The sequence below is a fragment of the Alexandromys fortis genome, unplaced genomic scaffold, assembly GCF_014885135.2.
Source record: "Alexandromys fortis isolate MF-2015 unplaced genomic scaffold, M_Fortis_MF-2015_v1.1 scaffold_79, whole genome shotgun sequence".
In the NCBI taxonomy this organism is placed as follows: domain Eukaryota; kingdom Metazoa; phylum Chordata; class Mammalia; order Rodentia; family Cricetidae; genus Alexandromys; species Alexandromys fortis.
In genome coordinates, this window is record NW_026067964.1 from 6,442,822 (window position 1) to 6,470,817 (window position 27,996).

Here is a 27,996-nt window from a genome sequence, read left to right on the forward strand (position 1 = left end):
AGGGAGAGGGCGGAGGGGGGTCCTCCCACAGAGGGGCGGGCTCCCGCACCGAGGCGCCTCCGGGACCAGTGCCACCGGGACCCGCGCCTGCACAGTCGCAGCGACATGGCACCAGCCGGAGGCCCGCGGGCCAAGAAGGTGAGTGTTGCTCAGGCCTTCCTCCTTTCCAGCAAAGTTCAAATCCCTTTTCAGCCAAACCCCTAAGACCTTATTAGAACGGTACGTGCGGCCCAGAGCCTCAGTTTACCGGATTGCAAGTGGATTAGCATTCATGGAGCCCTCACCCAGCCCAGAGTATCTGCATTTGCTGGTATCCCGAGTTTGCGGGGCGGGAGTGGGGTGGGGACTGAGACTCAAGAGTCAGAGGACCTACTCAGAGTTGGTGATCGGTTCAGGACAGAGGAGGGATCTGAGGTCAAGATTTTGGGTTTAAGAGACCCTTATTTTTCTCTCTCACGGAAGCCCATGCAATAGATAGCCCCTGGCTTTTATCTACCCGTTTCTGTCAGTTTCCCTCAGGTTTCCTAAGCGCGTCAACCAGGCCCTGCGGCTTCATGCCTGTCCTGTATGAAACAAGGACATCTTGCATTTCTCGGGGCCGGGGGTGTAAGTCCCCTCTGTTGCCTTCAGAAGGCAGTCCCACATCTAGCCCTTCTCCCATGACGACCAGATTTGGACTTCATTCCCACAACACTGAGGACATGTTGTGGAAGCAAGGAATAGCCAAACAACCAGAAAGGCATGAACTTGGAAGAGGGGACTCCCAGGACCCACCAGAATCGTCCTCCCGAAACAATTCAGAGTCCTGGGATAGTGGAAGCAAGAAATGGGCACCTCTGTTTTAGGAATGCTAAGAAACTGGGGACGGAGGTGACCTACACTAGGAATTGAGAGAAGTCCAAGTTCAACCCCTTGCTAAATTGCTAGTCAGCCATTAACAGCTCCCGGTGAGAAAGAACTGAGGGCAATGGTGACGTCAGGCAGCATAGACCCAACCCTAACTGAGCAGACACACGGGCAAAAGACTAGTCAGGGTCCCACACAAAATGTGGAGCCTAGGTTTCATAGCTCTCTGAGAGATGTTCTTCTAATGACAAAAGTTAAAGTGTAGGAAAGAAATGAGATTGTTTAAAAGACTTGCCTGGGGTGTGGCCCATGCATGCCTTTAATTCCAGGACTCAGGAGGCAGAGACAAGAATTTGAGGCCAGCCTGGACTACAAATCGAGTTCCAGAACAGCCAGGGCTGTCCCTGCCTTGAAAAACCAAACCAAAACAAAAAGACTCCTTTTAAAGGTGAAGAGCATTGCGTTGCCTTCCTTCACCTGACCCTCTGAAATGCTATGTTCATATTTACAATTCACTTTTTTAAATGAATTTTCATTACATTTATGTATGCACTTATTTATTGGGTATGTGCGGGTGTGGACATACTATGATATACCTGTGGCGGTCAAAGGAAACTTGCAGAAATTGGTTCTCTCCGTCTGCCAAATGTGCCAGGGATTAGACTCAGCCATAGTGTTTGAGAGCAGTCACCTGCACTTAACAAATTGTCTTGCCAGCCCATAATTCACTTTTTAATTTTTATTTCTAGAGGACGTTTTTATTTTCAGACAGGTTCTAGCTCTGGAACCCTGGCTGTCCTGGAACTCCCTAACCTCAAACTCACAAAAGTCCTCCTGCCTCTGCTGGGATTAAATTAAATTCCAAGTGCTGGGATTAAAGACTGCACCCCACCACTCTTGGCTATTCCCCTTTTTAAAAAAGGTTTTATGGGGCCAGTGTGGTGATACACGTCTGTAGTCCCAGCACTCAGGCAGCAGAAGCAGGTGGCTCTCTGAGTTTGAGGCCAGCCCAGTTTACAGAGTGAGTTTCCCCTACCCAGGGCTACACTGTAAAACCCTGACCTTTTTTTTTTAAGGTTTTGAAAACATTGTGAGCCCATTCCTCTGGGACTCTGCCCCTGGAATGGCATATTTTCATGCTGGTCCCTGTTAATGTGTTCCTGAGAGAGAACTCGGGACCTATCTCTCCTCAGCTGGCAAGCACAGGTAGCCTGAGCCTTCATCCCATTCCTCAAACCACAGAAACTGCCTCCTTCCCACCTCCCCGCAAGCCAAGATAGGCAGATGAGGCTGTTTAGGCAGTTTGAATGCCCTCCCCTGAGGATCAACAGTCTCAGCCTGAGCCCAGATGGTAAATGCAGAGGTTTCAGGTTGATATCTTCCAAGAGAGGGATGTAAAGGCACCCCCAGCCCCCACAGTCAGATCAGCAGGTGCACTGTCTGATGGAGGATGAACGAGAAGGTGGACTGGGCAGGTGAACTCACATCCTCGCATCCTCTCCCCGTTCTCACCTAAGCTGGCATTAGAACTAAGTGAGGAGTGGGAGACAAGGAGGGACAGGCTGCTCGGGCTTCAGATCTCCAAAATCCAGTTATTCTGATAATGACGACAAAGAAAAATGGAGACTTTAAGATGCTGGGCAGGGGGCTCGAGACGTTGTTCAACCATCAAGGGCCCTGGCTGCTCTTCCAGAGGACATGAGCTGAGTTCCAGCACCGGTGTTAGGAAGCTCATGACTACCTGTGATCAGCTCCAGTGGGTCTGCTGCCCTGAGGGCTCTTAGGTCACTGCACACACACGCACACGTGTGCACACATACACAAAAACACACAAAAGGTAACATAAATTTCTGAAGAAAACATTGGACAAGCTTCCAGATAAGAAAGGAAAATGAACCAAGTGGTGGAACACGCCTTTAGTCCCAACACTCAAGAGGCAGAGGTAGGCAGATCTCTGTGAGTTTGAGACCAGCCTGATCTACAGAGTGAATTTTAGTACAGCCAGAGCTGTTACATAGAGAAACCCTGTCTTGAAAAACCAAAATAATAATGATGATAATAATAGAAATAAAAGAAAAGAAAATGTCTCCCCTTCTAGCCCGTCTCACAAAGACACAGTAGTCAAAATCTGCATTAGGGTCCTTTTAAAGCCTGCCGATTTTTGCTGGAAGAGTGCCAGGCTTTGCCTCTGCTTCTCAGGACACAGCAGAGCATCCGATGTTTTCAGAACCACTCGGCACCTCTGCTGTCTCAGCTGGCAGAGTTCCCTAAGAACCTCTCCTTTATAGATGCTGGTAGAGGTGGGAGGAACATAGACAAATAAGATATGTCACCCCGCCCCCCCCACACACACATCCTACCATCAAAGCGAGGCAGGTAACGACCGGATGCTGTTGGACAGCTGCACACATGGACGAAGGTGCTGACGTTGTCAGGGCACAAGGAAAGGCAATGGCCGACAGGAGAAGGACAGTGAGGTGTATTAAGATCATTCTGCAATCCAGTGGCTGTGGCAATAGGGGCAAGGGAGCCATGAAATGCTTCACAGACACAAGCTGCAAGGTTGGATACGAGAAGAAGGAACCTAGGCGAGAAACCTGGAGTAACGGTTTCCCGTCAAGGACTGGGTGATGTGTTCTAGTAAATATGATTCTCAAATTGGTTAACCCAAGGAGGTGATTTGCATCGCTCACCCAACAAGATGTAAAAGTAAGCCGCGCATATCCGCTGTGGCTACGCTGGGTCGTCCTGCAAAATCGTATTACCAGTTGGCTCCCCCTGACATTGAGTACAAATGAGGGTGGCAGGGCTACAAGATGATTCTACGCCTAGGTGACATAATGCCACTCCAGTCAGAAGGGGAAAAATGGCTTCTACCTGTCCTGCTGGCCAGTGCTGTGACAAGGCCATGTCCAGCAGCCTGCAAGTTTGGGGGTTTGTTTAAGTTGAAGATATTGTGCCCCCAACCCCTAGTATATTAGTAACTAAGACAGAACATAAAAAACTAAAAATGATTATCAGGTTAATCAGTGCTTTCAGTATAGTTTGACCCAGAAACTGTCAATCGAGAAAAAAAAAAAAAGTACCCATAGCTCCTTAACCGCACAAAATAGGTGTTTAGATTGGCCAGGAATCGTGCTGCAATGTCTTCTGAAACACTCTTAGACATAATTTTAGCAGAACTATTGCCTAAAAAACACAAAATCCACATGTCTAAAATTGAAATCTTTACAAGGAAAAGCAGGGTGCAGAGAGCCTGCTGAGTCTCCGGTCTCTTTCCCAGGGCATTTTGGAGCGCCTGGACAGCGGGGAGGTTGTGGTTGGGGAAGGCAGCTTTCTCATCACGCTAGAGAAGAGAGGCTTCGTGAAGGCCGGGCTCTGGACCCCGGAAGCAGTGGTGGAGCATCCAAGTGCAGGTGAGTACCACAGCACCCAGAAGTGTATGTACAAGTAACAGTTGGCTTCAACACCAACGAAGGAAAATCAAGGAACAACAGCAAGCATTTCCTAAGGACTGCTTCCCTTGCACAATTGCCAAGGGGTGGAGGCTAAGGCAGAGTGTGGGCTGAAGCACAGGGAACAGTATCCTTCTCTCTCCCTCTCTTCTCTTCTCTTCTCTTCTCTTCTCTTCTCTTCTCTTCTCTTCTCTTCTCTTCTCTCTCTCTCTCTCTCTTCCTCCCTCCAACCCTCTCTTCCTCTCTCCCTCTCTCTGCTTATATTTTCTTAATATTATCTGTTTATTCCTTGAAAATTTTCCTTGTAGCTATTCAAGAGTTTTTGTAAGTTAGCAAAAATCATTAGTTGCTTCAGCTTCAGCCTGCTGAAGGTTGTGCACGGTAGATAACAACCATGGCCACCACCAGCTTAATGAAGCAGACAGCCAGGCTCTGGGGACCAGAATGCATCTTCCTGAGTTGGGGGAAAAAATAAAACTAAAAGAGTTAGAAGCTAGAAACTATTGCAGTTGGTTGGTGACCTTACAAAGGTGCTTTAACTATACCTGGCTTTATTGATTTCCCTTGCCTTTCTAGAGTTGGGGGACCAAGCCCCAAGAATAAGAGGGGAGATCAGGCCACACACTGGAAGTGTGGTTTGAATCTACCGGACTTCATTTACACATACATCACGCACAAGAGAAAGCTAGAGTCCTTGCTTGGTTCTTCCCCAGAACAGCAGTGTATTAGACAAGACCCTTGACCTCTTTGAGAATCTGCTCCTCTGTCTGGCACAAGGGGCAGGACATGGGCCAACCATGAGGACAGATGAGTTTACCACCTTGAGCTGCCCACGCGTTGTTGGAGCCCTGAGCCCATTCGTGCTATTTCCTGAGACTGTTCAGACACCCACTTCCATGGAGGACAGAACAGCTTTGCTTCTCCGGTGCCTCTTGGGACTTTTTCATTTTTGTCTTACTTTTGAAAGATCTTTCAGCTAAACTGAATGTGTTGAATTAGCCAGAAGGGGGTGCTGGTGGGATGGAAGTAAAGGGGGATTTTCTTTTCTTTCCTTTTTGTTTTAGCAGAGTCTCAGACATCCTAGGCTCGCCTCAAGCTAGCAATGTAGCTGAGGAAAACCTCAAACTTCTTCTGTTCCCCCTGCCTCCACCTGAGTGCTAAGATGGGTGCTGAGGATCAAATCCAGGGCTTTATTCACACTGAGGAAGCGGTCTGCCAGCTGGGCTACATTCCCACCCCAGGGAGCTGACTCTCTCAGAGGCTATGTGCAGCCAGGGCTGCTTACCACGTGGCCCCTTCATCCTTGCTGTGGAATCTGCCTGCTGTGGGTGTCATGCGCAGGCCTGCTGCCCTCTGTGTGAGCTTCTTCACTCTTCCCACTTGGGTGATAATAGGCCAGCGGCATCCTGCACACATTGCCGTGTGAACAAACTCCAGACAAGGGATGAGGGGACAAGAGCTAGTCAGGATTTTTAGTCTCTGCAGGGGACCCACTGGAAAGCAGTCAGCAGAACCCCGTGGGATGCTCCCACAGTGCATGTGGCCCTGTCACACTCCTGGCTTTAATTGGTAGCTTTCTCAGTTCTCGGTTTGAAATTGGATCTGGTGGGGAGGAAAGAAAGGAAGGGAGCTGCTAGTGAGAATGTAAGCTTCTGGAATTTGATTTTGTGATTGTGATTTCAATTGCTTGGCAGTTCGCCAGCTCCACACAGAATTCTTGAGAGCGGGAGCTGATGTCTTGCAGACTTTCACCTTCTCTGCCACTGAGGACAATATGGAAAGCAAGGTAACTGGGGTGCAGGTAGGGGGCAGCCACCAGGAACAAGCCTTCTCATGGGAGGTGGTAGAAATGGGCTCCTGTGTTACTGCACTGGTCATGAATTCATGACTCCACAGATGTGTGTATGGAAGAGAATGTCTTCAGGTCTTCATTGCTGAGAAGAGACACCATGACCACTGCAACTCATACAAAGAAAACATTTCATTGGGGTGGCTCGCTTACAGTTTCAGAGGTTCAGTACCTTATACTCATGACGAGGAGCATGGCAGTGTGCAGGCAGACATGGTGCTGAAGCTGGGAATGCAAAATCTTGTAGACAACAGGAAGGCAAATGATTGTCACACTGAGGGAAGCTTGAGCAAAAGAGACCTCAAAGCCCGACCACACCCTGACATACTTCCTCCATCAAAGTCATACCTCCTAATAGTGCCGCTTCTTTTGAGGGCCATTTTCTTTCAAACCCACCATACAGAACATCATCAGTTCATGTGTAAGATGACAAGACCAGACAGAATGGGCTGTTGGAAAACTAAGGCATCCCTGCAAAGGGGTTTTGTGGAGAAAGAACATTTCTCTGGATCATTTTTTTTACCCCTTCACTCTGTATTGTCCTTTTATCCCCTTATCTGTCTGGAGACAGTGGAACCTTGAGAACCTAAGGCTGGCCTACAAATGACAAAAATCAGTCTCAATACCCAACTCTGTAGTCTAATGCCTGTGTGGCTTCATGGAAGACCATCCTGTATGGCACATTGGCCTTAGCCCTGGAAAAGATAATACACAGAGTTATGCTCAGACCTGCCAGGAAGAGCAGATGAGATGAAGGATGAGGAAACATTTGCAAAGCCAACTGTTCATGGCAACTGACGTTTATGGGTGCTCATGTTCATTGGGGAAACCCACATTTAATGAGAAGCAATATGTCCATGTTTATGGTTCCATCCATGGACTCTCATTATGGTACTCTCTGTGCTAAGCAGAAAGATGATATTTAAAAAAAAGAAGTGTCTTAGGGTTCCTATTGCTGTGAAGAGACATCATGACCACAATAGCTCTTATAGAGGAAACATTTAATTGAGGTGGCAGCTTACACTGCAGAGATTTAGTCCATTACTTTCATGGTGGAGAGCATGGTGTCATGCAGGCAAACATGGTGCTGGCTACATCTTAATCAGAAGTCAACTGTTGAGCAAAGTTTAAGCAAAAGAGACACACAGTGACGTACTTCCTACAACAAGGCCACAACTCCTAATACTGCCACTGTCTATGAGCTAATGGGGACCAATGACATGCAAACCATCACAAGAGGCTTAGACCATCTTCATATATATATAATTGAGCTTTACATTTTTCTCTACTCCCCTCTACCCTCCCCTTCAACCTTCTCCCAAGGTCCCCATGTTCCCAATTTACTCAGGAGATCTTGTCTTTTTCTACTTCCCATGTAGATTAGATCTATGTAAGTCTCTCTTAGTGTCCACATTGCTGTCTAAGTTCTCTGGTATTGTGGTTTGTAGGCTGCTTTTCTTTGCTGTATGATTAAAAACCACTTATGAGTGAGTACATATGATAATTGTCTTTCTTACTCGAAAAGCTTTTCTAACTCCATCCATTTGCCTGAAAATTTCAAGATGTCGTTATTTTTTTCTCCACTGTGTAAATGTACCACATTTTCCTTATCCATTCTTTGTTTGAAGAGCATTTAGGTTTTTTCCAGGTTATGGCTATGACAAACCTTGTCATTATTTTTTTCTCCACTGTGTAAATGTACCACATTTTCCTTATCCATTCTTTGGTCAAGGGGCATGTAGGTTGTTTCCAGGTTCTGGCTATGACAAACAATGCTGCTGTGAACATAGTTGAGCACATGTCCTTGTGGCACGATTGAATATCCTTTGAATATATACCCAAAAGCGTATTACTGGGTCTTGAGGAAGGTGGTTTCCTAATTTTCTGAGAAATCACCACACTGACATCTAAATCCGCTGTACCAGCTTGCACTCCCACCAGCAATGCAGAAGTGTTCCCTTTACCCCACAACCTCTCCAGCATAAGCTGTCATCAGTGTTTTTGATCTTGGCCAATCTTACAGGTGTAAGATGGAATCTCAGAGTTGTTTTGATTTGCATTTCTCTGATGACTAAGGATGTTGAGCATTTCCTTAAGTGTCTTTCAGCCATTTTAGAGTTCTCTGTTGAGAGTTCTCTGTTTAGGTCTGTACTCCATTTTTTAAATTGAATTATTTGTTCTTTTGAGTTCTTTGTATATTTTGGTGTATTTCTTCTACACAGCAGAAGGATAGATTCTGTTTTCATATATAATCTGTTAGCCTGTGTCTTTTTATAGGTGAGTTTAGTCCATTTATATTAAGGGATATTAATGACTAGTGGTTGCTATCTCCTGTTAATTTAGTTTTTGTTGGTGGTGATATTAATTTGTGTGTTTTCCCCTTTGGGGTTTGCTGCTGTGAGATCACAGACACAGAGATTGTCTGTGTTTTTATTGATGTAGCCAACTTCCTTGGGTTAGAGTTTTCCTTCTAGTGCTTTGTGTAGGCTGGGTTTGCGGCTAGGTATTGGATAAATCTGGTTTTGTCATGGAATATCTTGTTTTGTTCTTCTATGGTGATTGAAAGTTTTGCTGGCTATAGTAATCTGGGCTGGCATCTGTGGTTTCTTAATGTCTGGATAACATTTGACCATGACCTTCTGGATTTCATTGTTTCCAATGAGAAGTCAGGTATAATTCTGATAGGTCTGCCTTTATATGTTACTTGGCCTTTTTTCTTTGCAGCTCTTAATATTCTTTCTTTACTCTGTATGTTTAGTGTTTTGATTATTATGTGGCAAGGGGACTTTTTTGGATCCAGTCTATTTGGTGTTCTGTAAGCTTCTTGTATCTTCATAGGCATATCCTTCTTTAGATTGGGGAAGTTTTTCTTCTATGATTTCTGTGCTTTTGAGTTGAACTTCTCCTTCTTCTATACCTATTATTCTTAGGTTTGGTCTTTCCATGGTGTCCCATATTTCCTGGATATTTTGTGTTAAGCTTTTATTAGAGTTAATGTTTTCTTTGACTGATGAGTCTATTTCCTCTATTGTATCTTCAGCACTTGAGATTCTCTCTTCCGTCTCTTGTATTCTGCTGTTTATCTTTGCGTTTGTGGTTCCTGATCATTTTCTCATGATTTCTGTTTCTATAGTTCCCTCGACTTGTGTTTTCTTTATTGCCTCTATTTTACTTTTCAAGTCTTGAATAATTTCTTTCATATGTTTGATTGCTTTTTCTTGGTTTTCTTTAAGAGATGATGATGTCTTCCAATTTTTTATTTGTCTTTTCCTCCATTTCTTTGAGGGAATTTCTCATTTCCTCTTTAAGAGTCTCAAACATTCTCCTGAAGTTATTTTTTAGGTCATTTTCTTCTGCTTCATATATAGTTGGTTGTTCAAGTCTTACTGTTGTAGGGTCTCTAGATTTTACTGTGTTGTGTTGCTCTTTGTGGTGTTGTGTGTGTTCTTGCCTTGTCTACTCATCTTTTTCTTTAATTGGTGTAGTTGGGGCTGTCTGTGACTCTGTTGATTAATCTTTTAGGTGCTAGTGAATCCAAGGCTCAGATGGTTGTTCCTTATGGTACAGTCAGTGCCATGGTTCTAGTTACCCCATTGGTCACTCAGTGTTCCTGGAAGTTGCTCAGCGCTACCAGGCTTTGCTCTGCTGCTCCCTTGGAGTTTGCTGTCTCAGGCATGCTTTGGTCTAGGTTGTCAGCTCAGATCTGTTTCTGCAAATGTCCCTGGTCTGGATCTGCTCCTGCAGAGGTCTCTGGTTTGGGGTTGGTCATGCAAAGGTCTCTAGCTCTGATCTTCTCCCTGGTCTGGATCTGTTCTCTCTCCCATGGAGTTCATCATCTCAGGCCTGCTCTGGCCTAGGTCGCTGGCTTAATCCTGCTCCTGTGGAATTTGTTTTCGACCTTCTTCTTAAAAAGCTAATAATCTGTGTGAAAGGGGAATGAATAAAATTATTAAAATACAATGTGGTGGAACTGAAAAATGGCTCAGCAGTCAAGAGCAATTATTGCTCTGGGGGACCTGGATTCAATTCCCTGTACCCACATAACAGCTCACAATTGTCTGTAACTCCAACCCCTGGGATCTGATGCTCTCTTCTGGCCTCCAAGGGCATCAGCACACACATGGTACACAGACATACATGCAGGCAAAATCCCATGCACATAAAATAATAATAATGGAGTGAGCCGCTATACCTCACAATTAGTCTAAATTTATGATTTAAAAACTCAGTGCGGATAATAACAATAATGGAAATATAGAGTCACTGGTGGGACTGGGGAGATGGCTCACTCAATAAAGTACTTGCTGTATAAACACAAAGCCGGAGTTTGGATTCCCAGAATCCATGTAAAAGTCAAGTACATTGATGCACACCTGTAACCCCATCACCAGCTTTGGGGTGGACAGAAGCAGGCAGACTCCCAGCGAATGTAGCTAAATCTGTGAGATCCAGACTCAGTGAGAGACCTTGTCTCAAAAAACAACAACATGGAGAGCAATGGAAGAAGACACCTGGTGTTGACTTCTGACCTCTATAAGTACATGCACCCCTCCCTCTTCTCTCTGTCTCTGTCTCCCTCTCTCCCTCTCTCCCTCCCTCCCTCCCTCCCTGACACAGGAGTCACTGGTAAGTGAGGAGATTATGTTCAGCTCTTCTTGAACTGTAGGTTTCAGGACTGACTTGCTCCCTACTCCCTCTGTGACTTATGACTTGTTTTATTTTGCATTGAAAACACTGGGCTCCTGTTTCTGCTCTTGCTCTCAGTGGGAAGCCGTAAATGCAGCAGCCTGTGACCTCGCCAGGGAGGTGGCTGATGAAGGGGATGCTTTGGTGGCAGGGGGCCTCTGCCAGACATCGCTGTACAAATACCACAAGGATGAAACTAGAATCAAAAACCTTTTCCGACGACAGCTGGAAGTTTTTGTCAGGAAAAATGTGGACTTCTTGATTGCAGAGGTAAGGCTGGTCTTAGAGAAACTGGACAGATAAGGCTGCTCTATGCCCTGATAGCCTACATGCAGATGGTCAAAGCTTTAGGTTAACACACTGCATTCCAGGCAAGGCTCTGGCATCTGCATGCTGACTTTCCTGTGAGACAGGGGATGGACCCACAGCATGCCTCAATATAGGTGTTGTTTTCTGAGGTTACATGATTGTGGTAGCTGACTTGGGGGACAACGAGATGAGAAAAAAAAAAAAAAAGGACAGTGGCTTAGGACAAACACATCCCCTCCCAAAGGAGACGTCAGACTGGAAAGTGCTGCAGGGGCAAGAGGTGGGCATTGGAGACAGTGGAGGAGCAAAGCCAGGACAGCGCAGCAGACAGATGGCTCTTCAGGTTCACCCAGGCCTCACTAGCAAAACTAAGCACCGAGTAACTGCCTTCTCCGTCCTGGCCTTTCTCACTGCCTCTCTGCTATTCTTTAGCTTATCCCATGGAATAACATTTTAAAGAAAGGTCTGCTATAAGTCAGATTTTTGTTGTTGCTGCTGAGACATATACTTGAGAAAATCAACTTAAGGAAAAAATCACTTGGACTCATGGTTTTGGAAGGTTTGATCCCCAGCCAGCTGGCTCTAGTCACCTAGCTCTAGTCAGTAGTCAGGAGAACATGACAGAGAGGGGGCATTGCAGAGCAGGGCATGGCCACCAGGAAGAGGAGGGGGCAGAAGGAAGGAGCCAAGACAAGATGGCCTCCAAGGGGCACTTCCAGTACCTACTTCCTCTCAACAGACCCCTCTTTCTACTACTTGCCAAAGATGCTGTCAAATTATGAATCAATTCACATCTAAGTAGGCTGATGAAGTCAGAGACCTCGTGGTCCAATCCCTTCTCATTGCTGGGCTCTGCCAGCTGAGTTCCAAGCCTTTGCCACATGAATCTATTGGGGGGACATTTCATATCTAAGCGATAACAACTGGTCACTGGCAGGATGAACATGCAGGACATGCTCTCCTGTCTCTTCCCCATTTTCAGGCACAGTTGTTCCTACCAGGGATCAAACCCCCGACTCAGATCTTCTCCCCATCACTATGTCTGCTAGTAGAAACCAGTTCAAGGCCCAGGGCTGTCTGCTCCTTGCTGCAGATTCTGGGAACAGTGTCCAAAGTGTTTTCCGGTTGGGTAGGAATATGCACCATTGTTTTCAAAGCTTTTCTTGATTATCTTTTTCATTCCCCAACACACTTCCATAGAATTTCTTTCAATAGTAAAGAAAGAAACCCAGCCATGGTGGTGCATGCCTTTGATCCCAGCACTTGGAAGGCAGAGGCAGGCAGATCTCTGAGTCTGGTCTATAGAGCTCTTTCAGGACAGGACAGCCAGCACTACATGGAAAAACCCTGTCTCTCTCTCTGAAAATAAATAAATAAATAAACAAACAAACAAACAAATAAATAAATAAAAAGAACAAGAACAAAGAAACAAGAAACCAGGAGATTTGCTTCTGGCTCTTGTCCAGTTATTTTAGGGTCACCCTTTAAATTGTGGCACCAAAGGGAGCTTCTGGGAAGCACCCCGCATCTGATACCTGACCACCATCAGCTCCATCTTGTGTCCTAAGCCTCAGTCTAACCTGGGAACATCTTCCCACTTTCCCTTTCCTCTTCATGGAGCTCCTAGGACACCTAACCAGACAAGAGATCGAATCACTGAGAAGCATAATGATAGAATGTCATCTTTCAGAGCTAACCCCAGTTCCATAAAAGATGATCCTCAGATCAACAAGGCAAGTGTTTATTCCTAGGGGGCTCAGCGGTGCAGGGGATGGCACATTGGACTTCTGGTGACAAATATGTGTGCTCCTTCAAGATTTTTATTTTAAATACTTAACTATTTCGTTTTTGTTTTTGTTTTGTTGTTGTTGTTGTTGTTTTGATTTTAGAGATAGGGTTTCTCTGTGGAGCCCTGGTTGCCCTGGAACTAGCTCTGTAGATCAGGCTAGCCTCAAACTCACAGAGATCACCTGTTTCTGCCTTCTGAGTGTTGGGATTAAAGGCATGTGCCACAATTGCCCATTTTAACTTGCATACACACACACACACAACTTTAAATGGTATGATTTTGTTTTACTAACAGTCACCAAATATTGATCTTTAGATAAAACTCCAGATAGTCTCATTGATGGAATTCTAGTCTTTACTCAGAAAGCGATTCTTTACATAATCTGTTAGACACGTCAGTCAGCAAGCTGTATCACATATTATAATTTGGTAATTGTTACAATAGTTTTTTAGCATTTGTGCTTTACCATTCCAAAGCCTACCTTAACTTGAGGCCAGTTTTAAGAAGTGCTGTCTCCTAGTATTTTGAGCATGTGGAAGAAGCTGTGTGGGCTGTGGAAGTCTTGAAAGAAGTGGGAAAACCTGTGGCTGCGACCATGTGCATCGGCCCGGAGGGGGACATGCATGACGTGACGCCTGGAGACTGTGCAGTCAAGCTGGTGCGGGCAGGTAAAGTGGCCATGATGAGACAGGCGGTGCAGGGGCTGCCTACGAGATGCAGCAAGGTTTGCTCAATATTGTCAGGGAAATAAAAGAACAAGCAGGAAATTTCCTTCTATAAGTCCTAGGGTAGCTAACCTCTAAACTGGCTTCCAAGGTTGACTGATTCATTGGTTGGTTGGTAGGTTGGTTGGTTGGTCTGGAATGAAATTGAATCATTTCTAATCAGTATAGCCCAGGCCAGTGTTGAATTTGTGACCCTTCTGCTCCCAGATGCTGTCATGACAGGCATGAACCCCAACCAGCTCCACTTCTGTTATAAGAAGAACAAACAAATGAATCCACTGTTCGTTGTAATGGTTCTTTATTGCCTTGCACAGGAGCGAACATCATTGGGGTCAACTGCCGATTTGGACCCCGGACCAGCTTGCAGACCATCAAACTCATGAAGGAGGGTCTCAGGGATTTGGGCCTACAAGCTCACCTGATGGTGCAAAGCCTGGGCTTCCACACACCTGACTGTGGCAAGGGAGGGTTTGTGGACCTCCCAGAATATCCCTTCAGTAAGCTCGGGCATGAAAAGTACCTCGTGGGTTTGTTTTGTTAGTTTTTCACAAAGACAGAGTTTATCTGTATAGCCTTGGCTGTCCTGGAACTTGTTCTGCATACTAGGCTGGCCTAGAACTCATAAAGATCTGCCTGCCTCTGCCTCTCAAGCACCAGGATTAAAGTCATGAGTCATCACTGCCTGGCCCTCATGTTTCTTACTATGACTAAATTGATAACAGTTTTATACTATAAGGCCATGTAAGAAAAATAAATCTTTCAGTATTAACCAAATGGAAGTGACCTAAAGGATACATAATCATTCTAGTACTTATGTTTGTTTATTTTTTTAACCTGGGGTGAGGCTGGGTGAAGGAGAAGCCCAACCAGCGAGAAATGTCATTTGAAAATAGGAGGTGCATTGCTTACTTTTCTGGTTGTTTTCACCTAATACCTACTGAGAAGCAACTTAAGGGAAGCTGGGAGTCAAGGGGATGCGATCCGTCATGGTGATGAGGCATGGCCGGAGTATCTGGTCACATGACCTCCAGGGACAGGATGAGGACAGGAAGCCTAGGTGCCGAGCAAATCTCAAGGTCTGCCTCTGGTGAAAGTCGCACCTTTCCAAACAGTCCGCAGTTGGGGACAAAGTACTGGAACACTTGAACCTTTGGGGCACATTTCACATTGAAACCAGAACAGAAATGGTAACAGAACCGTCAAATCACTGTATTGCAGGCATGGAGCCCAGAGTTGCCACCAGATGGGATATTCAAAAATACGCCAGAGAGGCCTACAACCTGGGGATCAGGTACATCGGCGGCTGCTGCGGATTTGAGCCCTACCATATCAGGGCCATTGCGGAGGAGCTAGCCCCAGAGAGAGGATTTCTGCCTCCGGCTTCAGAGAAACATGGCAGCTGGGGAAGCGGTTTGAACATGCACACCAAGCCCTGGATCCGAGCAAGGTGGGGTCTTTTTAAGTTGCACTCATGCTTTCTCCAACCTCTTCTATGTATTGCTGTAAATGTGATGGGTGTACAAGGCAGTGAGAACTCATGCAGTGCAAAGGTGCCTAGGATGAAAGCAAGCCGCCCTGGCCCACCCCCACCCTGGCCCCGTTCCCAGGGAGTCCTGGTCTGCTCAGGCTGCTGTCACAGAATACCATCAACCGGTGACTTAGAAACAACAGAAATTTAGGGCTAGGACTGGGGTCCGGTACCTTAGCCAAAGCACCCGTAAAACGAAGGCTTGCAGATTTTCTGTGAGTTCAAGGCCAGCCTGATCTCTATAAAGGAGTCCCAGCCCAGCCCAGCTACAGAATGAGGCCCTGTCACAAAACAAATGGAAATTGTTTCTCATAGAGTTCTAAAGTCCAGAGTCAAGCTGCACTGGTAGATGCAGTGTTTGGTGAAGATCCACTTTCTCAAAGACAATGGCTTTTTGTTGGGGGCTCTATTAAGAGTCTCCATTCAGCCAGCCAGCTCCCAAATAACCACATGGAGACTCACTGTTAATTACCAAAGCTTGGCCTTAGCTTAGACTAGTCCCACTAGCTCTTATAACTTAAATTAACCCATTTTATATTAATCTAAGTTTTGCCTCGTGTGTTTTTTCCTTTCTTTCATTCTGTATGTCCAACTCCCTCCACTTCTCATTGGCATCTCCCTGCAGCCTAGATTCAGCTCCTATTTCCTCTCTCTCTGCCCATAAGTCCTGCCTATATCTCCTGCCAAGCTATTGGCCATTCAGCTCTTTATTAAACCAATCACAGCAACACATTTTCACCCAGTGTACAAATATCCCACAACAGGGTTCTTTAACAGAAGGGTCAAGTCAAGATCTCTGGAGGTCTTTGATAAGGACACTAATACCATTAACTAGGACTCTACCACTGTGACTCAATTACCCACCCCCCAAGACCCAACTCTTGTGATCATATGGATTAGGTTTCAAAAGACATTTTTAATGGATACAAAAATTACATATTTATGGGTGCCACATGATGCTTCCATACACGTACACACTGGATAATGTCCATGTCAGGGTAAACAAACATGTCTGCCTCCTCCAATAGTTACCATTTCTTGATGGTAAAATTTTCAAACTCCTTTTTTCTTTCTCCTTGATATGTCTATATATATGTAATATATATATATATATATAATAGTACTGTTCTCTGTAGTCACCCTATCATGTACCTATGTCTTAATCCATCAATATGAAGTTCACTCTATAAAGAAAGGATTGATTCTCTCCTGTTTCTCTTTACTCTCCCTCTCTCTTCTACTTTCTGGACTGCCTTCCCATACTGTGTGTGTGTGTGTGTGTGTGTGTGTGTGTGTGTGTGTGTGTGTGTGTGTGAATGTTCTGGTGCTTGTGAACTCACAGAACAACCCTAGGTGTCATTCTTTCTTGGGTGCCATCCACCTTGGTTTTTTGAGACAGTTTTCCCTAGCGACTGGAGTTTGCCCATTAGATTGCCTGGCTGGCTAGTGAGCACCTCTGGCCTCTGCCTCCCAGCACCAGGATAATAAGTGCTCACCACCAGACTTGGCCTTTTATGTAGGTGCTGAGACTTGAACTCGGGTCTTCATGCTTGCATGGCAAACACTTTCTGACTGAGTGATTTCCTTGCCCCCATTCTTCGACTGCTTCTAGTATACAATTAGCATTTTTTAGCTACTATGTCCTATTCTGTAGTCACAATTAAGTCTCCCAGGATTTATCTATAGGTTGCTTCTAAAATATAAAGCTGGAGAATGGCATGTACAACATTATTACTGTTGTCAAACAAGCAGCAGGACTCATGACATTAGATGTTTTCTGTCCTATCTCTTAACCCTTTCTTTGTAGGTACAAAGTGAACACACTGGCATGCACCAAGACAGTGTCCCTGGGGAGCAGAAAGCCTCGTAACTACTTTAAATGGGGAAACTTGGTCTTAGCTTAACAATGAAAAGATTTCAGCTCCACATAGAATTAAGAGTAAAAACATGTTTCAGACTTAAAACTTCTTCTGTCTGACAAAGCCTCTAAAGGACTATGGATGATTCCAGTCCTCTTCAGAGGCAGAATGGGGAGGGGAAGGCTGGAGGCTGGAGAGATGGCTCAGTGGTTAAGAGCACTGGCTGCTCTTTCAGAGGTCCTGAGTTCAATTCCCAGCAACCACATGGGGACCTTGGGGGAGGGTTGAAAGGAGGAGGGGAGAGGCAGGGAGGAGAGCAGAGAAAAATGTAGAGCTCAATAAAAGTCAATAAAAAAAAGAGGGGAAAAAAAGAAATTAACCTAGAAAGCCAGATGTTAGACAAGTCTGAAGAATGTCAGTCCAATCACAAAGCCAATTTTCATCTGTGGAGAACTCACAAACATCTGTAATGGAATCTGGTGCCCTCATCTAGAGTGCATAAAAACAGAACACTCATATACATAAAGAAATGGATTAAACAAACCCAGACAGACAGAGGGTGGGAGGGAAATCTCCTCGTCACTCACCTGTCACCCCCACAGAGGCAGTACTCTGAGAGCCTGGTGGATCTCCGTGAGCATGTGGAGGTTCTTAGTCTCCCCAGCAGACTCTGGTCTGCTCTCCTGCCTCCGGCATTCATGGACTGCCACTCTCCCCTCAGCTTCCTGCTCTTCCAGCAGGTCCCCCGGAGATGCTCTATCTGGGGTCCCATTGATCTTCTGGTGCCCCCGCACCCTGGGCTAGGCCCAGGCTCTCGCTCTCACGCACAAACTCTAGTGTGGACTCATCCTCTCTGCTCCCGAGCAGCCCTGTTGACCCTTGGTTTTTCGGTGACTCTGAGTTTCCAGTGTGGTGTCCTGTGGGTGTCACAGGTCCTTGGCCATCCTCTGAGATTTCTGGGGAGGGACCATGAATGGGTCCCCTTTGAGACCCGCTGTCGCTCATCTCTTGGTACCTCTACACTTTTCCATCCCAATGCCCTACTGTGCAGTCACCTCAGAACACAGTGCGTGCTGGAAAGGCAGGGAAGAGCAACCGTTCCACTTTGCAAACCTTGAGCCCCTTGAAGGGGGATTTCCCAAGCATCAGGGTCTGGTGGATTCTCTTCTCTCTTATATTCCACCAGTTGTCCAAATTCTCCACAGAGGTAAATTGGCCTTGTGATTGGACTGACATTCTTTATTCCTGTCTAACATCTGGCTTTCTAGGTTATTTCTAAACTAATTTCTACTTAACTTCCTCTTTCATTGTTGAAAGAAGAATCACAGGCCTGTGTCTTCTCTGAGTTCTTCCTGACCCTAAATTATACTAAACATTATGATCGCTTTATTATTAAAGGCATTTCCCTTGGGGCCCCGTGAGCCTTGCTCTGTTTTCCTATGTATCTGGGTGTTCTCTTTCTTCCAATATCTATCAATGCGATACCATCTCCTTTACATGGTCTAGAAGCTGGTCATGCCTTGTGTTACCTTCTCCTAGGGTCATGTTTACTCAATGATGTTATGTAGTAAATACAACTCCTTTGTTCATCTTGGTGAGATTTGAAGGCAAGGAACCATTGCCAGAACTTTCTTTTTTAAATTTTTAAAAATTTTTTAATGATTTATATAACTTTATTTTATGTGCATTGGTGGGAAGGTGTCAGATCTCGTGGAACTGCATTTTCAGACAGTTGTGAGCTGCCATGTGGGTGCTGGGAATTGAACCCGGGTCCTCTGGAAGAGCAAGCAGTGCTCTTAACTGCTGAGCCATCTCTCCAGCCCCTGCCAGAACTTTCGATGGGTGTCTGTCAGAGAAGATGGTTTTCACAGGTGGAATTGGAACAAATGTAATTCAAAGACAAAGGACACTTTGGTGATGAATATAAGTTTAAATAAGTGAAAATAGCGTATTTTAGTTGTTATAACCTGTGCAGCCTTAAAAGTAATGGGCTGATGAAATTAAGACCTTAGTCTGAAGACCAAAGTACTCTTTGCACCCTGAACTTCCAAACCTATTAATGTTTGTAGAAAGTTGTGATTCACAGGGACCTTTTGAAACCTGAAGTTCTGACATTACATCATATAAAAATATTAGCCATTTTCACAAAATTCCTAAGGAAAGCGAGGGAAACTGTAAGGTTATATTTAACACCAAAGACTGTGACCAAGAATCCTGTACTCTTTTTCTTTTGTTCCAAAAATAAGGAGCAAAGCCCCACAAAGTTGTCTGTTTTCTGTTCTTGGTTACATAGTTGAAGAATTACCTTTTGCCTCATTATGTTTAAAACTGTCTCGATAACTTCTCAGTTCACTAAAATACTGAGTAGACTTAGGACGTCTCTGCTGGAGACGTTTCAGGATGAAATGTAATTAATTGTTGTAAAATCTCCTATAACTGAAATACATTGTTCTGAAAAGTGGCCTTGAAGCCTAGTGATCAGTAAAGAAAGAGGATAAAAGTATGGAAACTGGCCTGGGGAGATGGCTCAGTCAGTAACCGGCTTGCCGTGAAAGTAGCGAGGGACTGAATTCCCACCCCCAGAACCCAAATGAAAAGGCAGGCACAGCAGTGCACATCTGGAGACCCGTGGGTCCCTGGCCTGCTTAGTGAGTCACATTCCGCAGCTTCATAAATGTGACTCTGTCTCAAAACATAAGGCCCAGGGCAACTGAGGGAGACAGCTGGCCTCTGTGTGTACACATGCATATGCACACAAGCATGTGTACACACATGTACAAGCATATCCCATATACAAAAGTTGTGCAAAAGTCAGTGGTGTGAATATACAGAGTTCTTCTGACTGTATGTTGAAACAAAAGTTCTACTTTAATCTGCTCTCTCCCTCCCTCTCTTCCTCCCTTCCTCCCTCTCTTCTTCTCCCTGACACACACACACACACACACACACACACACACACACACACGTGACAAACAGAATTTATAAAATTCTTTTATATAATGGTGCATATTTTCCAAACCCAGGGCTAGACGGGAATACTGGGAGAATCTGCTGCCAGCTTCAGGCAGGCCTTTCTGTCCTTCGCTCTCAAAGCCGGATGCATAAGAAGCAAAGAAAGAAAACTCTGAAGAGACAGACCAGGAAGAACCGGTCTCAAGCCCTGTCTTCCTTGCTGCTGGCATCAGCCTGCCTCGTCTTCCAGCTGCTGAGCATCGATGAGCTGCTGTCCCTTCGGTTCAAGCAACATGTCCCTCCCGAGCAGACTCACCAGATGCTGTGGAGATGTGGAGGCTCCTAGACCCGGCCTCCCTCCCCAAGCACACTCTGTCTAGTAATTCCACAGCGCATCCATGCGGAGGTCAGCACGCAGGCTCTCAGGGTGGATTTGAAATTCTTAAATAATCCGAAGTCAGCAAGAAGCTACCTTAGTGAATAATTCAGATGTTTAAGCCAGATGCTTGAGGACGAGGGAGCGAGCAGGGCTCTGATCTAGCAATCAATATGCTTTTCTCAAGTGATTTCTATGGTAGCTACAAACACGTCTCAGTGGAAGAAATGCCGAAACTGTTGCGAGCGATGGCAGGATTGTTAAAATCACAGGGCTTTGCTTTCAAAGATGACTTTTGCTTTCAGGTCCTAGGATTTGTAAGAGAGCCTTTCTAACCACGCACAGCTAGACTGTAAACTGCTGACGGTCAAGGACCTTATACCCTGCTGCTCCCAGCCCTCTTTATTTAGCTGAACATAATCGCAATGCTCAGTAAGATACTTGTTGCTTATAGTCAAAAACAGATGAACCCTAGAAGACCTTTTCAGAAGTCAGAGTTCAAGTCCATCTTGTTCTAGTGCTTTCTTGATTCCCATTTGTGTCATACGCTGACAGTGTATCCACTTTTCTCCTTTCGCAACAATGTAACAATGTGTGACAATTAGTAAAATTACGATTTATTTTCTTTTTATGGAACTTGAGTGTCTTAAACTTCATAGGCATTCTCTGGATGATGACAATAAATATCCGTTACCTGCCATGCTCTAGCTTTGTCCGCTCTCATGGCCACGTCGTCACGGGGTTAAAACTGCAGTTGATTCATTTTTAACACAGGTTTGCAGGCAAGGATACGGGCCTGAGGAGGCCAAGGCAGTTGCCAAGGTCACACATGTGGGAGTGACATTTGAGCCCGCCTGCTCTAGATCTGGAACCCTCAAGCGCTGTTCTGCCTCGCCTCTGCCTGAACACAGCTGTTGCTTTTATAATGATTGAGTCGAGGTGTTGGTATTACCATTTCCTTAGATGTGTAATCTTTGTGTTTGAAGCCTTCAAATTCCTCTCTTCCAGTGCTTCGTAAAATATAAAACATGGAGTTTAAGGTCATTAAACTTACGAGTGGATTATGATTTATTTCTTACGAGTGAATCGACCCTTCAGTCTGGATGTGGTTGTTTCTGTAATGCTAACAACCTGGGGCTCATTCACCCTTACCACTTCAGAATGCCATCTAATGCAGTCAGAGGGTGATTTAGCTCTCATCACGGCAAGGCCTTCCAAGTCCTTGAGGGTGACCAATCTAAGTGATCAAATGGCTGACTCTCCTTGCAAACCTCTCCAGCCAGTCAGTACTCACTCACTGGAGTCTCACGACCTCTCCAGGTCACTTACTTCTTTCTAGGATGTGTCTCATTCTTAGAAAGTGACTCCATGGGAACCAGAAATTTGCTCACTACAGCCAAACATTAGGCTTTGATTATCCGTAGAACACCCCCCCCCCAACTTAAAGATCAGGGGGCCTGAAAAGGTGGCTCAGGGATTAAAAGTATGCACCTCTTTGGCAAAGGACTTACTTCAGTTTCCAGTGCCCACGTGGTGACTCACAACTGTCTGTTAGTCCAGTTACAGGGGATCTCATGCTCCCTCCTTGCCTCTGCAGCCTCTTGCACAGATATGGTGCACAGAACCTCACTCGGGCTCACATGCATGCATACATACATACATAAATGCCTTTTCTCAATTGATAATTTTTTTAAAGATAGCTGTTAGGCTTCCCTGGGCCTTCTTTTCCTCATCTCCTTCAAACCAAAAGGTTTGGAGACGTCATTTGTCCTATACCATCTGTGTGACAATCACTAAACATCTCTGTCAAGATCCTATTCTGTGAAATGAAGGACACACAGAAGCATTCTCACCGAGGTGCTGAGAGGATCAAATGAGATAATACGGCACTTAAAACAGTGTCTGGCACGTGCTAGGCTCACACTGTGCGTGTCCCCTTGTCCCCATGATGGCTCACCCAGGACCAAAGCCTCTTCCTGTGTTAGTGCCTGAGCTTGAACCTGCGCTCCGGCGTGAACTCCTCACCCTGTAGCCACTGCTGAACATGCTGAAGTCACGTGACAAGGGATGCATATGACATCGTGAGAGGAACCAGAGTGAAGAGGCTGCACCGGGGCAGGGCTGTCCCTTCTGGGGTCCACACAACCCTCTCCCCTAGTTCTGCAGCATTCAATAGGGAAGCCATATAACAAGTTTGAAAAACTAATGACAAATGGTAGATGGTAAAGATGTGTTATAAATCTAGATCCATCGACCTATAAAAAAAGAAAATCAGTTGAGACGCAAATCAACAAAGAATAGCTCATTTAGACCCGAAGAGAGTGTTGGGCTGTTCATCAGCTTTTCAGATAGACAGCTGCGACAGCTGCAAAGGTGTAAGGAAAGTGTGCTGTTCCGAACACGTGAACACAGGAATCCACGGCTTGAAAGGTGTGAGTAGGGACAATAATAAGAAACCTAAACTGAAGATGTTCAGAACTAGCGATACGAGATGAGAGGTGGCCCGGGGAACTGATGGAATCAATCTGTGCCGTGTGTGTCCTCAATGAAACAGTGCACAGCCACGGAGAACTGGGTCAAGAAGACTGTTGAATAACCTGGTTGTGTGTGCGCTGTTTTGCTTTGGTGATGTGTAGTTGGAACATTATTGATAGGACAAAGGTCATCTTGTGTCATTAACCATGAAGATCTCACTTCGGGTGTAGAGGCGCAGTGGCCTTGCCTAAGGTGGTGGTGACGCTAAAGTTGAGAAAGCTCCCCAGAGATTAGCAGATACAACATTAAAGTTAGGATTCTGCTGCTGTGGATTGAACACACGGCTTTGCACAGGCATTCTACCACTGATCTACTCCGCCAAGTCACAAAACAAATAAAAAAATGTTTTGAGACAGAACCTCATTGTGTAGTCCAGACCAACCTTGAACTACTGATTCTTCTGCTTCAGCTTCCTCAGTGCTGAGATTACAGACGCACACCTGGCTGCAAACACTTTTTAAAGGATTGATTTCCTATGTAGAAAGACTGAAAAACATATCATGTTTGGATCATAGTGTAAATAACAGTAAAACATATTGAGAAAAAATTTCAACTCCATTAAAAGCAAAAAGAAAAACTATCCCCCTAAACACAGTCTGGAACTTACCGTATCACTTCCTGTCTTAGTTGCTGTGTTCTGGTAATACTGGACAACACATTAGATCATTTAAAATGTCGGGAAAGCAAAGATGGAAGTGTTGTTCAGGTAGAAGAAATAGTTGTACAAAAAGAGTATCCAAAAGGCTTCTATAGACCATAAGAGAATCCAGTAATATGAGGATTAAATTTCTATACACAAAAGCCATTATATATGTGTGTATATATACACATATATATATATACAAATATATATATTTGAGAACTCTTTAGTAAGTATAATAGAAAATACTTATTTCACATTTTGGCAAAACAATTAACTATCCAGGAACAAAACTAACTTGAGCTATGCAAGAACAATCGAAGGGGTTTAGGTAGATGCTGTGGTAGGATGCAGAATAGGACTTCAGTTAATACAAGCTCCTGCTCAAAGGAAGATGCTGAGACGCTCTGAACTGATGAGCAACTGTCATGAGACCTCAAGGGAAAATCCCATCAGAATTGAGGAGAAAGAAGCATGCAAACTCTCACTGCATATGGAACAACACTGGTGTGGGAAGTCCTTCTGTCTATGTGTTGCTTTTATTGGCTAATGAATAAATCTGTTTCAGGCAATGGCTTAGCAGAATAGGGCAAGGCAGGAGTTCCAAGCAGATAGAGGAGGAGAGAGTAGGCAGAGTCAGAGAGAAGCCATGTAGCTGCCTCTGGAGACAGATGCCTCTGCTGGAGCCCACCGGAAACTTGCCTGTAAGTCACAGCCACGTGGTGATACACAGATTAATGGAGATGGGTTAGTTCAGGATGTAAGAGCTAGCCAATAAGAAACTAGGTCAAGCAGTGATAAAATTAATACAGCTTCTGTGTGGTTATCTAGAGTCTGGGCGGCCGGGAACTAATGAACAGCCTCCCCCAACACAAAACTATAGAGTTCGAGGTAAAATTAGAAAAAGAATGGGGATAGGGCAAGTGTGGATTGCCAGACAATCGCTGAATAATAAACAGAATAATCAAAACCATGGGACATGGGCCTGAGGAGATGGCTCAGTAGTTAAGAGCACTTGTTGCTCTTCCAGAGGACCTTAGGTTCAATTCCTGGCACCCACATGGAGGTTCACAACCATCTGTAACTCCATTTCCAGGGGGTCTGATGCCCTCCTCAGGCTTCTTTGAGCACCAGGCATACATGTGGCGCCGAGACATGCATGCACTTAAAATAAAAATAAAACAATAATTAAGCTATAATGCATAGGTTATTTGTATTAAAAAGCAGTGGTAGGGAGCCATGCACTATAAAGGAGCATTTCAAGTCAGCCAGGGGAACCTGATTAGATAGAGCTGGGGACAACTGATCAGCCATCTGGCATGTGCATTCGCTCTCTACATTTAAAGCTGATCAAAGTCTTGGCCAAAATTCCATGAAGAAAAAGCCATAAAAGAACAAAGAAACTGTTACATAAACATTTTTAAATGTGTAGACACACAAATACCCTGGTCCAAGTGGCCTTAGAGGCAAATGGGGAGAGGGTGCAGCAGGCACTAGTAAGCTCTCGTCCAGGAGGGATATCTGGAGGTACTTCAGCCCAGACTTTCTCCTGCTCATGCACACATTGCAAGGGAGGTGCAACAGTATTCAAGACTCCAATTAATAATTATATATGATTATTATATTCATTCTATAATATATTTATATATAATGATAATTAATATTAAGATGATATTAGAGGGCTCTATACCCAGCTGGGATCCAGACAAAGCCCTTGGTTAGTACTAGTTGTAAATTGTCCCTACTTGATGTTCTGTGCTCTGGTAGAGCATAGGACAGTGTCATCCAGATGTTTGGAGAAGTATAACATACAGGGAAGAGATGAGGTGCCAGGCTGGGAGCTGGACCTGCAATCATTCACCCAGCACACAGGCAGTGTCCGAGGAGTCACACATAGTCCTCAACAGAACCTGGGAAGCCCAGCATGACTTCCCTCCCTAAGGAGCAGGCTTCCTCCCTTTGATCAGGTTCTGGGGAGCAACTCTCTATTTGTACCCCATATGACCTGACAGTCAATGCTCAGAACTGTTAAAGGTTTTCTTTTCTTTTTTTCCATTAAAGTTTTCAAAACAAAACAAAACAAAAACAAACAAAACCTCTTGATGTGTTATTTCTATAGACAATTCACCAAAAGCGATGGAAAAACGAGACCATCTTCCCCTGAAATGTGCAAAAGTCTTCCTTGATGGCTTTGATCCAGGATGACAGCAGGTGACAAGCAATACATGAACAGACAGAAGAATCTGAGTGCCAGCAGCCTGCTGCAAATATCTGCGTATGTTTTCTAGACTAATGGAGACTTTCCTGAGTTTACACATTAGAGAATAGATTACCTTAATCCACTAAACACATTTGCAGCTAGGGAAATGTATAGCAAAGCAGCGAGGTGACTTTTTTCCCAGCTGTGTTGATAAGGCCAAGAAGTTAATGATGTTTTTTATTGATGAAGATGCAGGGGACTGACACCCCATACATGCACACTATGTAGAAATGTAAAATATCGTATTTTACATTTAGAAAACAATTTGCCCATATCTATCAAAATTTCAAGTTACACGTCCTTGTATGAGCAATTTCCTCATACAATCAGGAATAAACTGTATTTTCACATGTGTCCAAAGGCGCATGTCTGGAAACCACCTAAATATCCAACAATAACATATAAGTTAGTGAGTTCTCAAACATTTACATATATTAATACATAAGGTCATTGAAAAGGATACAGTAAGGCTGGAGAGATGGCTCGGCAGCAGGTAGAGGTATTTGCCACCAAGCCTGACAACCTGAGTTCCATATCCCTAGAGCCCTTGTGATGGAAGGAGAGAGAACCTACTACAGCAGGTAGTTCTCTACTCACACACGTGTGTAAACACACACTCATACTGACACAGATGGGAACGTGTCAGACCAGCATGCCATGAAGTAGAACATTCCTAGAAGTGTTGTGTGAAAGCCTGCCCCTTCTGTGCACTTCCCTCCCTTAGAAGAAAGACTGGTGATTGAAAGTCTAATGCCAGACGAGGACTTTTTTTTCGCCCAGATTCCGTTTCGTCTGAATTTGGTTATATGGATAGGCATTAACTTTCCCAGGAAATAAGTTAGCTTGACAAGCTATGAAAAATTTCTGGATGTGAGGGGATAACAAGATACCATGAGTTCCACACAGAACAGGAAGTCCACACCACCAATGATGCAAAGCAACCAAGAATGCCAGAGTGAAATCTAACCAAGCCAACAAGGAGGACATATGAAGTTTCTATCCATTTTCCATGGGGAATTTTTTTAAGGCAATATGTCTACAAACTCTGGTTTGGTCGGAAGAAGCCAACAGGGAGGTAATTGTTAACAGAAAACCTCCCACAAGACTGATGATCAGTGAACTAAGACAAGCTGGTTTGAACCAGTTCTTTCCAGCCCCACAGTAGATATTTGCTGTCCTAGAGTTATCGAGAAGAGCAGATGGCCCTCTGATAAACCCTGCTGTGGGGAGAATCAGGAATGCAAGCCAGCAAATAGCCGGTGTAGAAACCACTTGAAAAGGATCGAAGAGATGAGGGGAACCTAGGGATGGAAGCCAGCAAGGGGTGGAAGCGAGCGAGCGAGGGGTGAAGGTCAGCTGGAAAAACAATCCCTGCTTTGCAATGACCACAGCCATGGTCTGACACCTTATGAAAAACTCTCAGGCAAGGTTAGGCAACCCATTTTTGGCTGTACAGTCAGCTGCCTTGAAGACAGGCACACACTTTGTTTAATCAATAATGAAAACGCTGGGAAGAGTTTTAGAAGGGCACACGTCTGCCTGACCTTGGGCTTTTTACTAGTGGCTTAGAGGGGTTGGGGATGGCTGGCTGCAGAATTCTGGCCTGCACGTTCTAGGCCTCTGTCATTTGGGCACTGCAGAGAGATGGGTAGAGGAGCTCGTGACACATGACAGACCAGCACCACGCTGTGTGGCTCAAAGACACTGAAGTTGAGGATACAATATTAATGCCACAGTTCAAGAATAAGACCACTACCACTGTTTGAGCCAAATTTGAAGCAAGTTTGATTTTTCTTAGGGTACACCTTAGACCAAACCAGTGACTGCCTCCTAAGCCAGGTTAAGGAGAACCACCCAGAATGCATTTCTTGGGCCCCTTTTAAGGAGTAAAATCACAAATAGTTTGCAAAGCAGGTGTTATAACAGAGAGATAATGGAGCAATAAGGAGGTTTAGAAAAATCTCAGAAAATATCATATGATTGACATGTGATTAGGGTTAGGGAAGGACAGGGCATTCTCAAAAACAAATCAAGGTCAGGGGTTGGGGCAGGCCAGGCTCCAGGAAATAGATTTAAAAACAGCAGCTCAGATCTTACAGTGAATGAAAACTTATGTTTAACAATACAGAATAGTGGCTCCTGCCTTCAAAATGGAGTTAGGCAGGTTCCTCAACTGCTAGTCCACGG

General features: G+C 44.8%; 1 protein-coding gene across 1 annotated transcript; it reads left to right on the top strand.

Moving 5' to 3' along the window:
- The first annotated feature begins 13 nt into the window (after positions 1 to 13).
- Positions 14 to 21,072, top strand: Bhmt2 (betaine--homocysteine S-methyltransferase 2). The gene is made up of 8 exons (XM_050153756.1): positions 14 to 138; positions 4,130 to 4,262; positions 5,996 to 6,087; positions 10,915 to 11,106; positions 13,455 to 13,602; positions 13,974 to 14,156; positions 14,878 to 15,106; positions 20,070 to 21,072. The coding sequence occupies exons 1-8, from the start codon at positions 106 to 108 to the stop codon at positions 20,149 to 20,151; spliced, it is 1,092 nt and encodes a 363-aa protein (XP_050009713.1). The 5' UTR covers positions 14 to 105; the 3' UTR covers positions 20,152 to 21,072.
- Positions 21,073 to 27,996: the final 6,924 nt, after the last annotated feature.

What these genes read in the sequence shown, in the direction of transcription:
- Bhmt2 (XM_050153756.1), top strand. Translation starts at nt 106, where the DNA reads ATGGCACCAGCCGGAGGCCCGCGGGCCAAGAAG. An exon ending in GAGGCCCGCGGGCCAAGAAG is followed by an intron (nt 139 to 4,129) that starts GTGAGTGTTGCT and finishes TCTCTTTCCCAG; the next exon opens with GGCATTTTGGAGCGCCTGGA. An exon ending in CCTCCCAGAATATCCCTTCA is followed by an intron (nt 14,157 to 14,877) that starts GTAAGCTCGGGC and finishes ACTGTATTGCAG; the next exon opens with GCATGGAGCCCAGAGTTGCC.